Source organism: Streptopelia decaocto, assembly GCF_964273445.1.
Source record: "Streptopelia decaocto genome assembly, chromosome: 6".
NCBI classification, from domain to species: Eukaryota; Metazoa; Chordata; class Aves; order Columbiformes; family Columbidae; genus Streptopelia; species Streptopelia decaocto.
In genome coordinates this window covers 26419886-26437665 of record NC_138660.1, presented here as the reverse complement: position 1 = coordinate 26437665, position 17780 = coordinate 26419886, and the positions used below count along the sequence as shown (strand labels likewise).

At 48.2% G+C, this 17780-nt stretch overlaps 2 protein-coding genes across 3 annotated transcripts; one reads left to right on the top strand and one right to left on the bottom strand.

The window, feature by feature from the left end:
* Positions 1-25: 25 nt before the first annotated feature.
* Positions 26-6494, bottom strand: WDR53 (WD repeat domain 53). Of its 2 annotated transcripts, none has more exons than XM_082055780.1 (4): positions 6442-6494; positions 4856-4952; positions 3624-4115; positions 26-1267 (listed from the first exon to the last, which is right to left on the bottom strand). In XM_082055780.1, the coding sequence occupies exons 3-4, from the start codon at positions 4098-4100 to the stop codon at positions 680-682; spliced, it is 1065 nt and encodes a 354-aa protein (XP_081911906.1). In that variant the 5' UTR covers positions 4101-4115; positions 4856-4952; positions 6442-6494; the 3' UTR covers positions 26-679. The 2 variants fall into 2 exon arrangements, with proteins under 2 accessions (XP_081911906.1, XP_081911907.1); XM_082055781.1 differs by lacking the exon at positions 6442-6494 and adding an exon at positions 6122-6228.
* A 10-nt stretch (positions 6495-6504) lies between these two features.
* On the top strand, positions 6505-16018 carry FBXO45 (F-box protein 45). The gene is made up of 3 exons (XM_082055782.1): positions 6505-6921; positions 8162-8518; positions 11477-16018. The coding sequence occupies exons 1-3, from the start codon at positions 6661-6663 to the stop codon at positions 11660-11662; spliced, it is 804 nt and encodes a 267-aa protein (XP_081911908.1). The 5' UTR covers positions 6505-6660; the 3' UTR covers positions 11663-16018.
* The last annotated feature ends 1762 nt before the right edge of the window (positions 16019-17780 follow it).

Here is a 17780-nt window from a genome sequence, read left to right as displayed (position 1 = left end):
AATATTAGAGTATAAGCTCAAGGGAGCAGTGAGAGAAAAAGCATTTATTGACAAGTGTAGTAGTTATTTTCCCCTGGATTAAACAGCTAACTGCATAAAAGTTGAGCTGTTAAACAGATGTTAACATTTTCTCCTGCTCCTTCATTTACTGCAGTGTGAAAATGACAGTTAAACTAATTTGATTACTCATTAGTTGATACTTCTCTAGTCTTATATGCAGCTGCTGACAAAAGAACGAAAAATATAATTACGCTATGGCCAGTTTACATGAACTGTGCCACAATTTGACAGGGAGAGTAATGGCAAAGCACTGCAATAGTTCAAAATGCAAGGAGCTCGGCATCCTCATTTAGCATCGTGGGTGTCCCCGTTAGCGTGAATTTCTTCCCCCAACCTTAACTACGTCAGCTTAGTCATGAACTAATATTACCCCTAAATATATTGAAACCCGTTTCACTTAAATTCAAGAAGCAAACTGCCAACCCTGCGAGGAATAGCTGCAGCAAACACCAACAGCCGCTGAAAAACAGAGCGTGAGGCCAGTTACACAGTGAGGACTCGTGTGAGTTCAGAGCAAATCCCTTCCCAAGGATGCAGCAGGTTTCGGGTGGGACTGGCCTCATTTCAAATGCTCCGAGAAGTGGTTTTTCCCCCAAAATTCCTATAAACATCTCAGTGTCTAAGGTTCTGGCAATGGATACACAGATATAGAACTACTCTGATCAGCGACTAAGACTCTCTTGGAGCCTTTGATCTCCGCGCAGGAGATCCAGTTCACCTTCTCCCCGTGCTCGATGCTTAGCTTGGGTAAAACTCCAGCCTGGTCATTTGAAGCCACTTTGTTGAGCTTCCCATCTTTTCTGGCAGCAGCAGGTGCTTGGGCTTTCCTTCTCTGCAGAGATTTTGCTGGACTCTTCTGCTGCTTCCCAACATCACTGCTGACATCCCAGAGCAAGACCTTCCCGTCATTTCCTCCAGTCAACAACCAGTAGGCTCCTGGCAGAAAGAGGACCTGCGATACGCCCAAGCTGTGACCTTGAAACTCCAGCTCGCGGTCAAACTTCACCCCAGTGACTCTGAATATTCTGACTTTACCGTCTTGAGCTCCGCAGCCGAAGATGTTGCCACATGATGCGACAGAGAGGGAATGTGCCAGCGGTGGGTTAAAGAACTGGCCGGCTGGCTGCGGACCGTCTTCCTCCGTTTCACACTCCTGCAGGTTTGTGGTCCACAAGGGGCGAGCTTTCTGCAGGTTCCACAGCATAACCTTGAGAAAAAGAGCATGAATCGATAATTTGTCCACTTTACGTAAATCCCACCCTTTACTAAGAGTAAAAAACAAGCCAAAACCCAAGTGCGCTTCTTGCTCTAGCAGAACAAAGGCGACACATGAGTGCGAGAGAATCAAGATGTGTTGTGAGGAGCGGGGGAACTTCACCCAATAACACGGCAAATCTCTCAGCTCTCCCAACCCTCACACCGCCCCGCTCAGCGCAGTCAGTGACTCAGACCTTCAGACCGCAAAATGGATGAAAAAGCCATTCTAAATCCTTTTGCATTCATCTCAGCAGTAGTAATCATCAATTATTTAACAGAGACACAGAAACACTAAATGGAGCACTAAATGGAGATCATTATCATTCTGAATTTTACTTCTGTCTCTGTGACGTACTTATCTTAAAATAATCACTTCCATGAGCATGTTTGAAAAATGGAACAGCAAATGACAAACAGTGGTTCAGGCCCTCATTTTTAAATGGAAATAGATGTATTTATTTTTTTTTTAAAACAAATGAGTTGGTGCTATCCCTATGTTGAGGCAGGGTGTGCTTTTTCTGACAAGATGGGGGAGATTGTGCTTTTAAACTTGCTTTTCAAACACTGCCCCTCCTCCAAGCCCCTCATGCAGCAAGAACTGTGCCTTCAAATGGAACCTCATATAGCAATTCCGGTACTATAGATTTATACCGTGTCAGTTAAAGATAATTCTATCCGTACTTTTGTAGGATCTGAATTGATGAGGAACATTTTCAAGGCCAACAGATATGAAAGCGCAAGTCAGTCTAATGCAGTACCATTATTAATAAAAATAATATTAATTAAAAATATAATTAAAATATTCCTCCACTAGTCATCCCCAGTAGAAATTACAGGAGTCTTAAATTCAGGCCACAAAAGAATTGTCACACTGGCTCTGTGTTTCTGGAATCCAAATCACACTAAGACATCTAAAATATGTTGTTCCCTCTCACATCTGTTTTAGTGACTGCTGTTGCTGTTTTATTAGAACTACTTTGCTGCCGACGAAGGGGAAAACTTTCCACAAGGACTGTGCAGAGTAAATCAGAGAGGCTGCATCCTAATGCTTAAGGCAAATTCTTGGATTTTCATCACAGCACTGCAACAGCTTTATGAATTCATCAAGTGCTGACAAGTTTTCTGCACGCTAAGTATTTTCTGTCCTCGTGGCATTTTCCCCTCTTCCATGGAACTTCTGAAGAAACTCCAGCAGCCTAAATTTCAGCTCTTCTCAGCCACAGCTTCACCGAGGGTTTGACATGTGAGTCCAGAACACGTTTTGATGCTTGTAGAGCGTGTTACTTGTGCAAAGACATGTTGCAGCACAGCATTTCAGAGGATTGCAGCACAGCTTCTCTTTGTGAAATGGTGTATCTTAAAACCAGCCTCGACGTGGAAAAAGGCTCTTTTTATCGTACAAAAACACACTAACAGATTCCTACTGTTTGGGGATAATGACTTTCACCTAAATATCAACTTTGATATGGAAAAACACCACTTATACTAAATATCAGCCTGGATTTGTTCTAGTAGGTGTTGGACGCACTTGGTTTTAAGAACACAGAGTGAAACTGTTCAACACTGTCAAAGCAAACTTCACCCTGACACTGCTAGAACCACAGAAGCCTTTGTAGAAGTGATAGTTTTAACCTCCAGCTAGACCAGGAGTGTGGTCAGATCTCAACCACTGGAAAGAAATTACTGAAAACCGTCTGTTCTGGGTGGCCAACCTGGCAACGTAACTCAAGACTCCCATTAGCTCCTCACACGGTTTTTCTCAGAGCGCTTCCATAAGTGGCGTGCAAAGGACAAAATTTCCTCTTGATGAGGGCAGAGAAGCATAAAAGGCAAGGTACACTTAATGCTTCCAAGAGGTTAATCAGATGAAAGGAAAAATCATAAAAATAACTTGTCCTTACAGTGAAACACACCACTTGGAAAGATGTTTATCTACGTGTAGTATTCTTGCTAGGACCCTGTCTGCTTCAAGCATTTTGCATTTTCCTAACTATCTGTCTGCAGCCATAAGTGAACACTAGGGACACGTCCTGGTTTTGTGACCAACAAGGAGCTCATCTGGCATGAGTATGTTCTGCACCACATTCTGATTTCCCTTCACCCCGCCCACTTTTAGACCATGAGTATTAAAGAAGATAAAAACCAGGAGAGGAACCGCTGAGCAGAAAATGGCACAAACAGCCTCGACACCGTTAGCTTCCCTGCCAAAGCTACTTTAGAAGAGTTAAGAAGCTTTGCGGCGGCTGAGACAGATGGGGAGTTACCATTTCGCTTCCCTAACAACCATCTACTCGTATGCAAATCACCTGCATGTCCAGGCCACAGGAAACAAGGCTTTGAGGCCGCTGAGGCCGAAAGACAACACAGGAGCAGATGTTTGAGTGTCTCAAGGACCGGCTGACTTTCTTTTTTTCCAAATCTATAAGTTTTATGGCCCCCGAGTCATCAGCTGCAGCCAAGAAGCTGTCGGTCTCATTCACGGAGAGGCAGTTGATCTCCTCCTCGTTCACATGGAAGCGTTCAGTGGGCTCCTTGAGGGACCGGACATCCAGCAAACTGATAGTTTCTCCATGGGCAGTGTACAGCTTGGTGGGACAGCGGGGAGAGAACACCACAGATGTCACATCGTCTGCCTCCGGGAGCTGGAGCTGTCCCGCTGGAGAGCCTGTGCTGTCCCACAGCGTGAGCTCGCCTCTCTCTGCACCCGAAGCCACCAGCCCTTCTGTGTTTACATTCAAGCACAATATAGAGGAGGAATGTCCACCAGTCCATTTGGCTGCCATGGCTCAGAGACACCTCTGAAACAAAAAAAGAAAAACTGAATTGAGCTGGTGTTGGTCTCATTATGGCAAAAAGCTTATCACAGAATCCCAGAATGTGAGGGGTTGGAAGGGACCTGGAAAGCTCATCCAGTGCAATCCCCCCATGGAGCAGGAACACCCAGATGAGGTTACACAGGAAGGTGTCCAGGCGGGTTGGAATGTCTGCAGAGAAGGAGACTCCACAACCTCCCTGGGCAGCCTGGGCCAGGCTCTGCCACCCTCACCAGGAACAAGTTTCTTCTCACATTCAAGTGGAACCTCCTGTGTTCCAGTTTGCACCCATTGCCCCTTGTCCTGTCACTGGTTGTCACCGAGAAGAGCCTGGCCCCATCCTCCTGACACTCCCCCTTTCCATATTGATCCCCATGAATGAGTCCCCCCTCAGTCTCCTCTTGTCCAGCTCCAGAGCCCCAGCTCCCTCAGCCTTTCCTCACACGGGAGATGCTTCACTCCCTTCAGCATCTTGGTGGCTGCGCTGGACTCTCTCCAGCAGTTCCCTGTCCTGCTGGAACTGAGGGGCCACAACTGGACACAATATTCCAGAAGCAGTAGAAACAACAAGATCACCCTGCTGACTGTAATACAAACTTCTTGAAACTCTAGTGTCCAATTAAACCAGGCATTTCTGCAGGTCAGGACCCAAATGGAGCTTTGGCGCAGAGAGCATCAACATCAGCCAGAACAGCGTGGAAGGGCAGCGGTGCTGCCACATGTACCTGTGTGGTATTTGGAGTGGATCCACTGCTCTGATGGGGCTGCCAAGGTACGAGCTGATTCCTCAGCGCACGAGGACACGGCACAAAATGGGATGTACTGGAAAGGAGCGAGGGGAAGACGTCAAACTGGTAAAGCCTGTCTGCAGGGAAGTCAGTCGCATTGTTGCAGTCTGGGTGAGAGCACACGCATCCGTCTGTCTGTCAGCCAGCTGCCCAGGCGCTGGCTTGTTGAAACGGAGACATAAACTTAACAGCAGAGTCATTTCTACTGTTAAGTGGCATTCTTTATTTTATCAGCGCTGGGGAACACTGGGGATCATCCTCCATGAGTGCTCCAAAGACTGGATGCTCTCGCGTTGCTTATATTCACATAATTATTACGTATGCGTTACAATTTTTGAAAATTTTGACATACTATACATCTATACTAAGAAATAATTGATGACCTTAGTTCTAATTCTTTAGTTTCTTACTTACAATACATCTATTATTAGTTAAATATAAATTAACCACTCTGCTTCTAAACAATGTGTGACTTAATCTTCTGTCTCCCTCTTGTCATGCAGAGGATCTAAAACTTGAAAAATATCCCGTTTTGCAGGTGGTCAGAAAGCACTGACCATGCTGATTGGTTAATGATGGGTATGTCTTTTGTAACTTAATCACAGCATACGTTAATTTGGCAGCATCCCTTCACTGTCCGTACCTAAATCAGCTTGTAAAGCAGCCTCGCAAAACCTGGAGCGAGAAACTTGTGCTGGTGGGAGTGGATAAACTGACGAACGCTGAAAGCAATTGCCTTAACCACAGTTTAAAAGCATACATTTGTGTCAATAAATTTTAAACTGTTGTGCAAGTGGACTTTGTGTTCCCAAAGTGAAGGTAATTTTCTTGTGGCTGGTAAACACGAAAGCATAAACAGATAAACAGTTTAACTTTTTAAATAAGCATTACCAGCTTAAACCAGGCTTGCAACACATTTAATTTGGCCTCAAAGCGCATCCATCGAGCTTTACTATGTGACTGCCCACAGCAGCCCAGACTGTTTAGGGGCCCAAATCCCCAAAAAATTAAGTGAGGGGGGAAAAAAGAGCAACAGAAAAACGTAAGTCTTGTAGAGACGAGCAGGTTGTGAGGGGAATGGAGCTCACACGGGGCAGGGGCACAGACAACAACGTGGGTTTGTGGGACGGAGCCACGGCTGTCACGGGTTTTATGGCATTACTGGGCTACTAAAGGTTTATTTATATGTATATATAAATATACCGTGTTATGTTTCGCACATGATTTCCGTTGAGCCGAGCCTAAAGAGCAGCTAGAACTCATTCAAACCAGGAAAATTTTAGCCTTGCGGATTAAATAACGACAGAAGGCTCCGGCCGCCTCACCCGCAGCTCTGAGGGAACTTCTCCCCGGCCGCTCCCGCCCCGCCAGGCCCGGCCGCGGGGCAACCAGCCGCCCCCGCCGGCTCCTCAGGGGAGCCCCGCGATGTCCCCCGGCACCGGGCACCGGCGGGAGGGGACGGAAGGGGGACAAGGGGGGGTGAGGCCGCTCCCGCCCCTCCGCGCCGCCTCGCCTCGCCTCACCTCAGCTCCGCTCGGCTCCGCTCCGCCGGGCGCTCCCGCGCATGCGCGCCGGGCGGGCCGGGTCCCCGCGGCGGTGATGGCGGCGCCGTGAGGGCCCTTGGGCGGGCGGGCAGGGGAGCGCGCTCGGCCCGGGGCCCGCCGCACCGGCCAGGCCAGCGACGGGCTGTGCGGTCCCGGCCCCGCCGCCCGCGGAGCGGCTCGGTGAGCGGGAGGGAGGCGATGGCTGCGGGCCCCGGCAGCGGGGGGGCGGCGGCGGCGGGAGGGCCGGGCTGGCGGTTGCCGGGGCGGGTGCTGGAGCTGGTGTTCTCGTACCTGGAGCTGCGGGAGCTGCGGAGCTGCGCGCTGGTGTGTAAGCTGTGGCACCACGTCCTGCACGGCGACGAGAACAGCGAGGTGTGGCGCAGCCTGGCCGCCCGCTGCCTGGCGGAGGAGGCCCTGCGCACAGACATCCTCTGCAACGTGCCCACATACAAGGGCAAGGTGAGCCCGGACCCCCGCGCACCTCCTCGGGGACACCCCCCAGCCCTTCAGGGCCCCCCCCGCCCAGCCCGTCGGGGACACCCCCCCCAGTCCCTCAGCACCCCCCCAGCCCGTCGGGGACAGCCCCCCCAATCTCTCAGCAACCCACCCAGCCCCTTCGGGGACACCCCCAGAAATCCTAGGGGACACTCCAATAGCCTCTCAGGGACTCCCCAGCCCCACGGGGACACCCTCCCTAGCCCTTCAGGAACGCCCCCAATCTCTCAGCATACCCCCCAGCCCCTTAGGGACACCACCCCCCAGCCCCCTGGGGACTCCCCTCCCTGATCTCTCATCACCCCCCCAGCCCGTCAGGGACACCCCACCAATCTCTCAGCACCCCCCCAGCCCCTGGGGGACACCCCACCAATCTCTCAGCACCCCCCCAGCCCCTGGGGGACACCCCACCAATCTCTCAGCACCCCCCTAGCCCCTGGGGGACACCCCACCAATCTCTCAGCACCCCCCCAGCCCCTGGGGGACACCCCACCAATCTCTCAGCACCCCCCCAGCCCGTCAGGGACACCCCACCAATCTCTCAGCACCCCCCCAGCCCCTGGGGGACACCCCTCCTCAATCTCTCAGCAACCCCCCAGCCGCTCGGGGACGCCCCCCAGCCCCTCCGCCCACCTGCCGTTACAAACCAAGTGGGGGCCATGGAAACCATGACAGGATTTAACCTCCCCCCACCCTCTGTAAGGAACGTTTAAGGAAGGAATGTTGTTTTTTACAAACCTGGTGCCTGACCCCAGCCTGGGGGGGGAAGGACTGAGAGACATCAGACTATGAATCTTTAATGTAAAACGAAGTCCGAAGTCTATTCCAACTAATCCCGGAATACGTACTGGTACCTGTGTTTAAAAAGTCCATCTGGGGGAAGATGAGCCAAAAAGCCAGGAATCCATATTCTAAACAGATCGATAAGGGGAAGGGGGTTGTTAGAATTAGATGAATGAGACAGGTAAACTGAGGCAGGTGTCGGGTAGTTTGTAAACCCTGAAGCACCAACCAATGGGGAACAGGAGAGGGAATTTTGGGGGGGGATATAAGCAGGGGCTTTTTGCCCTATTATGTGTGCTTGCCTTTAGGTAGAACACCTGGTCTTGCAAAATCAATAATATGCTTTGCTGAGAGATCCTGCCTGGGTCTATTCTATTGGTGGGGCAATGGTTTCCTACACCTCCTTCTCCTCCTCCCCCAGGTCCGTGCCTTCCACCACGCCTTCAGCACCAACGACTGCTCGCGGAACGTCTACATCAAGAAGAACGGCTTCACACTGCACCGCAACCCCATCGCCCAGAGCACGGATGGGGCCCGGACCAAGATCGGGTTCAGCGAGGGCCGCCACGCCTGGGAGGTGTGGTGGGAGGGCCCGCTGGGCACCGTGGCCGTCATCGGCATCGCCACGAAGCGAGCGGCCATGCAGTGCCAGGGCTACGTGGCCCTGCTGGGGAGTGACGACCAGAGTTGGGGCTGGAACCTGGTGGACAATAACTTGCTGCATAACGGGGAGGTGAACGGCAGTTTCCCGCAGTGCAATAATGCGCCCAAATACCAGGTGAGTGGGGCTTGGCGTGGGCTGGGAGCTCTGCTGCGTCTGACTTTCTCGTGTATCCTGGTGTCTGCTGAATTGGCCCCTCGGTTCAGGAAGGACAGAGAACTGCTGGAGAGAGTCCAGCGCAGCCACCAAGATGCTGAAGGGAGTGGAGCATCGGAGCATCTCCCGTGTGAGGAAAGGCTGAGGGAGCTGGGGCTCTGGAGCTGGACAAGAGGAGACTGAGGGGGGACTCATTCCTGGGGATCAATATGGAAAGGGGGAGTGTCAGGAGGATGGAGCCAGGCTCTGCTCGGTGACAACCAGTGACAGGACAAGGGGCAGTAGGTGCAAACTGGAACACAGGAGGTTCCACTTAAAGATGAGAAGAAACCTCTTCCCGGTGAGGGTGGCAGATCCTGGCCCAGGCTGCCCAGGGAGGTTGTGGAGTCTCCTTCTCTGCAGACATTCCAACCCGCCTGGACACCTTCCTGTGTAACCTCATCTGGGTGTTCCTGCTCCATGGGGGGATTGCACTGGATGAGCTTTCCAGGTCCCTTCTATTTCCCGGCATTGTGGGATTCTGTGAATGCCCCCTCCAGTGGGTCTCTTTACCTTCCCTGCAGAAGGCAAGTGATTCCACCTTGTATAGATTTGCATCCATGTTCTAAATAAGTCTGTTTGAAGGAAAATATGCATACTAGCTGAGTACTTAGCAAAAACTTACATTTTAAAAAGAACATTGACACTTTGATCTTTCTTATGCCTATAGAGGAATCAGAGCAATTTCAACCGGTCTTTTTGAATATCCTTGATCCTAGTAAGACTGTCGTGGTTTTTGTCTTGTGCTGAGAGAGATAAACCAGTTGATAAAATAACGAATTAGTTCAAAGAACTTAACTATTTTCACTTTCTGACTTGGTATTTGCTTTTGGGTAGACACAATTTGCAATTCCAAGTGATTTAGCAGGCCGTCAATACCCAAGAGAATCATAATTGCTTGGTTTAAAAGGCTCTCTGCCTGCTGCAACTACAGCTCCAGAGCACTAGAGAGATTAGGAACCTAGGGAAAAAAAACCAAAGTAACACAAGTAACATTAAATTATCTGCCTTAGAAAAAATAATGCAAGAGATTTATCCCTTTCATGCTTTACTTTCTTCACTTCTTAGTTTCTACAGACGCCTTTCCCCCTCATTCACCTCAGGCTACACCTGTGTGTGGCGTTCACTGTCGTTTCTGACCCTCAGTTGTTTCCCCGCTTTTACTTCAAATACTGAGTGCAGAGGGTGTAACACGGGTGTCTGTTTAGACATCGTGTTGCCTTTTGAAATAGAAGCTGAAAAAGCTGTTGTAGCCTTCTGAAGTAAGGACTTTCCCCACAGCAAGGTGAGCATCTGTGGGGTTTGACCCCTTTGCTGTATGGCGGCACGAGCTGAGGTTGGTGCTTAGCTAAGGGTCTTCTTGCAGAAACCTGCAGCAGTGCTGAGCGCTGCTTGTTTGCTCGCTGGCTGCATTCCCGTCGCTGACGTCCCTTGGCTGGGATGCCAGGATGTGATGTTCAGATAATTTCAGCTTATTAAAGAGCAAGTGCCATCCCACCCTTTTATTTTTCCTATAGAAATGTTTTATCTTTGTTCTTCTGGTTGCTCGCACAACTACATTTTGGCTGCTGGATTTCCTTGCATTACAACTTAAGCGTTATAATGTCCGTCTCATAACGCCGTGGCTTTGTACAAGCATTGGCTTATGTTTCAGTGGTAGGTGAAGATCTGTGTAGTAACTTGTATCTGTGTAGTAACTTGTAACTGTGATATTCCTAAATTTCATGTAAAAGTTCACCGCCAAGCATTTAATTCTATCTGAAGACTATACCTATTGTTTTTGCAAATAATACCTTAAATTACCGTAGTTAAAAGAGATTCAGGTCTCTTTCCATTTGCATGTTCCCTAATGTGCAAATTGGGCTAGCGCTTTCTAGACTCAACCCTTTGGTCATTTTCTGCTGTCCCTGTCCAGGCCTTTCTGCAGCAACAGGGTGAGGAAAGGATTTGAAGCCTGGAGTCGCAGGTTGTGTGTGTGAATGCAATCACTGCTTTCTCTGTAAAAACTGGCGAGAGCTCAAATGAGTGATATATCTTGTATTTATCAAGATGTGTACAGCGACCTGCGCATAGAAAACAAAATTTAAAGGAAAATTGTGTTAGTGAGAAGAAAAACGAGTTGGCTGGAAGAAATCCCCAGTGTGGGGCTGGCTGTGGAGTTTGTGGGTATCCTGCTGTGCTTGCTGCTGGCGTCTGGGGCTTGTATTTATGTCTAAAATATCGTGTACTAGATGAGCGCAGGGAGCACCGTGTGCGCTCGGATCCGAGTCGCTTGCTGTGTTTAGCGTTGGTTTCGCTTGTGTATGTATGCATATGTATGATGATTTTTCAGGCTTATTTTGCATTGGAATTTCCTTCTGCCTCGGTGGGGGAATCCCTCTGTCAGCCACAGCACCTGCATAATCAGTAGCCTATTCCGGTTTATTTTATATGTGGCCCTTACCTTTCTAAAACAGGTCAATTGTCTTTAAAATTGCTCTTCTCAGAACAATTACTGCTCAGCGACGGCAACATCTAAATACAGAGTGTGGGTAACTTGCAGGCCATTACAAAGTTAAAACTCCGCAGCATTGGATGTAATCTGCTTGCTCTCGGTGTTCTCGCACCGCGAGGTTCGAATGAGAAGGGTTCCGTTCGTTATCGTGTCGGTGGTTAGATACACTAGAAACAAGCAGCAGAGGTACTCGGGATCCTGGTACATTTGGGTGAAATTGAGAAATTCCTGGCATAGAAGTACCGAGAAATGGGAAAGCCTTGCTTTAAAATCACCTGCGGCGTTATACATGGGCTATGCTTTATTTTTGCATCTCCATTTGAACGCGCTGACTATTTCTATGTATTTTTTTATTATTATTTCCCTCCTGCTGTCTCTGTTTCCAGATAGGCGAAAGGATTCGAGTTATCCTGGACATGGAAGACAAAACGTTAGCGTTTGAGCGGGGCTATGAGTTCTTGGGAGTTGCCTTCAGAGGACTGCCAAAAGTTTGCCTGTACCCGGCAGTGTCTGCTGTGTACGGCAACACAGAAGTGACTTTGGTCTACCTGGGGAAACCTCTGGATGGATGACATGGATTGTTTCCTTGGGACATCGAGATGGGGATGATCGGGAGGAGAAATCTGCATGTTGGGTAGAGGGAAAAACGCGGACTCGAGGAAAAACAACAAAATGTGGGTGCGTCTACAAGAACCATCAAGGGAATCGCGTGGAGTTTGGGAGCGGAGGACCAGCCGTACTTCAGGAATCGCGTTACGTTTCCTCTTCCTACCAGGCCAGGAAAATCCTCAGGGTCGCCGTTGGTTGAGTGGGAAGCTGACCTCAAATATTTAAGAAAGGATTTGATACAAGACTGCTTGAGGAAAATTAACCTGCGATTTGTAAGTGGCGTGTTTTGTGAAAGACTCCAGTTTTAAAACTGCTTGTTCCTTCCCTTCCCTTCTTCGGGCCTGCGTGAGTGCTGGAGGAGAGCGAGTCCGGTTGGGTTTTATTATAATAATTATCTTTTTAACATCCCGAGAAGCATGGTCTGTCTGGACTGCCCTTCTCTAGTCTAACGATACGAAACGCGTGCAGCTATTTTTCAGTATATTTCAAGGGTTGTATATATAGAACACGTTGAGCAGAACACTTAAGAGAAAGGGTTTGCTTTATTCTAACTGGGTCATAATTTCTTAAAGGGAAAAAAGCCCCATCCGACAATATACCTTGGAGAGGTATATGATGTTCCTGTAAGTGTAATTCTGTTGTGTCGTAAAGCATTTTGGGAGGCTCTTGTGGAGTACGGTGCTACGTTGGGTCCTTTTCTGTGAAAGTTTCCATGGCTTTAGCAACAGTTTTGTTCTCTGCAGCAATATGTTTTCCCTTTTGCCAACGTTTGCTGGCCCCTTTAGGAAAGGAAGGCGCAGCACAGCGAGCTTGTCTTCCTTTTGTCATAAAAAATACCAAGTCTTAAAAGCATTCTTACGCTTTCTAATCACTGTTGCGAAATGTTTCATAATAATGAGGAAGGAGCATTTAGTTTCTTAATCAGGACCTTGATTTCGGCTTAAATGGCTTTGTAAGGCTTTAAGACTTGGCTGAACCTTTCTGTAATTAAACAAAATCCCCGGTACCCAAGTATTCACCTGCACCTGTTCAGTCAGGGCGAGTAAAACTCTCCTCAACCCTCTGACAGCGATTCTGGGGTTTTTAACTTGCACCAATGTTCTCTAAACCCCGTACAAACCCCTCCGGGGCGGCTGTGAGGATGAGGAGGAACTTTTTGGTGAAACCGCTTTCATCAGAGGTTGGAAAGTCTGTAGGGAAAGTCTGTTCCTTTTATGAATAACAGCGCATTAAACTCTGTGAGCCCTGCAGCTCTTTCTTGCCGGTTGGTGTTTCCCAGAGCTGTCCCGGCTGTTTCAGGGTTGTGTTCACTCTTCAGACAGGGAGAAAGCAATGTTTAGACAACCTCTTTTTTGCTTTATTTGCGCTAGAGAATGTGAATCGCTTAATATTGGGCACTGAGCAGGGAAGAGAGGAATTCCGCCTCGACTCTCGCTCCTTTCTCCTCCCTTTACTCAAGGGGGCTCCCAGTCCTTATACCTCTTAGATAACCACTTTCTGCGCCGGAACGGAACATGTACGTCATTACCGTTTAAAAGGATTTAGAAGTATATATTTGTTCTGCGTGTTGTTGATCGCAATATCGAGGTGCGTTCCTCTCGGCTGCAGTAAAGGAACGAAACACGCGGTGAGAAATGAAGATGTTTCAAATGGTGCTGAGAACAACCGAATAAATGAAGTGGGGTGGGCATACAAGTACCTTGTGGGAAAAATCTGTTAGAGGCTTTGATTGTACTGGGCTGTAAAGGATGTATCTGCATAGCAGAACCATGGGGTGTGAAGTGGGAAAAAAATGAAACAAAACCCTGTCCAATTCCAGAAAATTGTCCCCGAGATGAATGTATCCTCAGCGCAGTCCTGAAAGACACGACCTCTGCGCTTGTTTGTGAATCCAATTAGATGCGAGTAAACCCTGAGAACTTCTGAGGAGTTTTATTCACAGATTAAAGTTGATTTCCATCCTTCAGATGTTATTTACCCTATTTACCCTATAAATAACATCCCTCAAAAATGAGAAATGCTGGAAGTTGAACATTCCTTAAGGGTGGGTTTGGGGGGGACTCACTTCTGTAAGATTGTAACTTATTCCTGGAGACCAATGCTGGCTGTACAAAGTATTAAAATAAACTCTGCTGTAATTCAGGAGGAGGTATCAGTGTGGATTATCACGATATCCACAGTACGGGGATGGGAAAAATGGAGTTGCCGTTTGGTGCGCTGAGAAGTTTCGGGGCTGTGATTTGCTGCGTGATTGCTTAAAAAGAGATCTTTCAATATTTCTCTCTCAATACTTTAGGAAAAAATAGGTGATTTTAGGAAGACGTAGGAGACTGTGTTGTGGTTGTGAACTCGGACGCACTTTCCAAACTCTCTGCATCAAAAATTCACCTTGAAGCGATGAACTTCAGGCCAACTGACAACTCGGAGCTCCTGCAGCAAAGAGGTTCGATGTCTCCTCGCCACAAATGTCCAATCGCTTTTTCTAGCCCGCGTTGCCCAAACAGCTATTTGAATTATTTTCCCCACCCCGACTAGTGATTTAATTGTTTTGGCCAGTTGGAACATCAACTGTTTGGAGCTCCCGTAACAGCAATCAGTCCGATCCCCCGATCTTGCCTTCAGAATCCTGCAGGATATCCATTATTTTTCGCTGAATGAGCATTTTGTCTATTGCTTGAATAAAACTCAGAACTCTGTGTGGTTTGAAGCACCATGCGACCCGTTGGGAGCTGATCTGGCCGCAAATGGAAACGGCACGAGAAGCTCACCTGAGTAGAGGGATATTTGCTTGAAATTGGGGATTCTTTCCCCATTTAAAGTGCAGTGGTGAGCGTGAAGTTTTGGGACTCTGCCTGTGCCTCCCACTCGCAAACGCCATTTGGTTTTGTGGCTGCATTTCAGGTGCCAAAACCAGCCGGGAGCAGATGGTCCCGATCTTGCGGCTGGAACCTTCCCTGCCTTGGCTTTTCCTGACAATCTACATTTATTCTAAATTTCTTTAACACGCAGGATGTATTTTCCAGATGGCCGCCTCTATTTTTTCCCTTTTCCATTTTCACTGGGATGACGACGAATTCAAATAACGCTCGGCCTGATATTAATTTGATGACACAAAACTGAGTTTCTCTGAGTATTTGAGATGTAACGAGCCCTGAGTGATTCCCGAACCTGTGCGTTTCAACACTGATTTTTCAGTTCTAGCTACATCTTTACATGTTATAAACAGCTCTGGACACAGCTATAAGTGCTATATGTGCTGCTATAAGTGCTGCTCTTACTATTGCATAATACAGATAATTTGGTGGAATCTTTAGCCAGAGACTTGTATCATTGCCACCTGCTCTAGGATAAATTCTCCATTTAAAAAACAGGTTTTTGAATAGTTAGGAGTGCAACGTGTTGGATTTCTATAAGTGATAATGGTCCACCTTGCACTGAGATATAATTTGGTCAAAAGGAAAACTGATTAAACGGTAAATGAACACAGAAAGCTCTTCTTGCTGTGATGCTCAACCTGTTAATTTGTGTGTTAAGCGGATTTTTCATACAGCTGAATGAATTCTCACACCTCCCCACAAGAGGGCAAAGTTAATAGAGACATGAGAGCCCGGACATGGAATTTCCCAATAAATGTTTAATGTGGAATGTTCTCCGTTAGCCTCTTAAAAAAATCAAACCAAACCAACAAACCTCACCAAAACATTGTAGGGACACGGACAATGGACATGGAGTTCTTCAAAATATACTTCTTGCTTTGAATCCTTGATCTAGAAATAAGGCTGAGCAAAATCATTTGCGGTGACCGTGAACTGAGCTGAGATGCTGAAATCGCCTTAAAAGACAGGAAGGGATTTGAGAGGCTCGAACCAAACGTCACCGTTGTCCCCATAGTCGGTCACTCATCAATCTGCTTTTTCCCAGACTTGCTTTTCATCTTCTTGGGCATTGTATACAACCCATTGTATATTGCAAGTGTTGTTTATTCTTTGGCAATTTTAGCCGGGTGTTGGTTTTCCCTGCACTTGCAGACATGTTGTGAGCTACCTGGAGTTGCTTCATGTTTGATTTATTTTGTCTTTTTAATCCATATTTTTCTAGCTACGTCAAGAGCTGTTGATTTACCTACATGCAACGTTTGCACGGTAAATGTAGGGAGGTATAACCTGCCTGTTCTTCTCTTCTGCGTAGTGTCGGATCTTCTTGAGAGCTCTCAGGTTCTACAACCAAAACTTTTGGGGATTTTCTCCAGCCGCAGCAGGAGCCTCGTAAATGAGCGACCACCCCGGCACACGTCACCTTTATTTATCCCCAGTGTTCTGCCGCTCAGGATGTTTTACTGTATGTTTTGCAAAGTGATTTTTGCTTAAATCCTTTCTTGAACTTCCAATTTCAGGTCGTGAACCTGCTCCCGTTTGCACAGCGTGGCCTCAGCATCTTCAGATGCTCCAAAGCCAGATGTGAAAGCAGCTGGTTCACCCCCCTGTGTGTGCTCCAGCTGCAAAATACCATTGTTTGCAAAGATTCGGGCTGGGTTACGTCCCTGCGGTAAGACACACCAGCCCCATTCGGCCCTGATGTCTTTGTTTAATGCAGTTAAAAATCAGGGCCGGACAAAACCTGATGGATAATGGGAAGCACAGACCTGTTTTCAACCTAAATAAGTGAGCGTGTGCTGCATGTCTGACCTCACCCTGGGCTCTCCGTAGATACCGATGTGTTAAATCTGTGAGCAAGCGGGTTATGGGCTGTTCTCTATCTGCAAAACCTCCTGGTACCCGATGACAGGTAACAAACCACCAGTTGCAGCTTCAGCTGCATGAAAGACTTTGGTGATAGGAGACTGGAAGCCTGCAAGTGAGTTATTGTAATAAATCAAGGTTATTAAGTTCTTTTTTATCCTTAGCACGCTCTGCTTAGGAGAATTAAGCCATATCCAGTCACTTTTAATTAGTAATTTAACAGAGCACGCTCTGCCAGCTTCAGTGTGCGACTGAATAAGTATAAAGTGCTGGACAAACCCAGCAGTAAGGAAATGGATGTTGACCAAAGTGCTTTTTGTGCGGCACCGTGAGTACTGCAGTGGTTAAAGCTCTTCAGCCTCTGCCACTTCCTGATCACCTTCCTGGGCTTTTTTTTCATGGTTTGTTGGGGTTTTTTTGGTGCTCGGATGATTCAGGATGCTTTTGTCACACCAGATCACATCTGACATCGCACACCGGATCCCTTCTGCAAGGTCTTGCACAAAAGCAAAAAGCTCGACGGTAGGATCTCACACTTCGTAAACTACCGAGGGATCTTAGGGTTTAAGCACACGATTTTGTCTTATTCCCCAAAAAATAATTGATGTCTGCAGAACTGGAGTGAAGTTGGAACAAACATTTAACATTCTCCTGAGCCTCATTAATACGGAAATAAATTGGTTTTACATGTCAGCCTGTGGCCTGGTGGCCTCACCCTCCAAACTGGGAGGAGTGGCTGACACTGGAAGCTGTGCTGCCATCCAGAGACCTGGACAGGCTGGAGAGCTGGGCGGGGAGAAATTTAATGAAATAGAACAGGGGCAAGTGTAGAGTCTTGAATCTGGGCAGGAACAGCCCCAGGTTCCAGTGTAAGTTGGGAATGACCTATTAGAGAGCAGTGTAGGGGAAAGGGACCTGGGGGTCCTGGGGACAGCAGGGTGACCATGAGCCAGCACTGGGCCCTTGTGGCCAGGAAGCCAATGGTACCTGGGGTGGGTTAGAAGCGGGTGGTCAGTAGGTCAGAGAGGTTCTCCTGCCCCTCTGCTCTGCCCTGGGGAGACCACACCTGGAATCTTGTGTCCAGTTGTGGCCCCTCAGTTCCAGCAGGACAGGGAACTGCTGGAGAGAGTCCAGCGCAGCCACCAAGATGCTGAAGGGAGTGGAGCATCTCCCGTGTGAGGAAAGGCTGAGGGAGCTGGGGCTCTGGAGCTGGACAAGAGGAGACTGAGGGGTGACTCATTCCTGGGGATCAATATGGAAAGGGGGAGTGTCAGGAGGATGGAGCCAGGCTCTTCTGGGTGACAACCAGTGACAGGACAAGGGGCAATGGGTGCAAACTGGA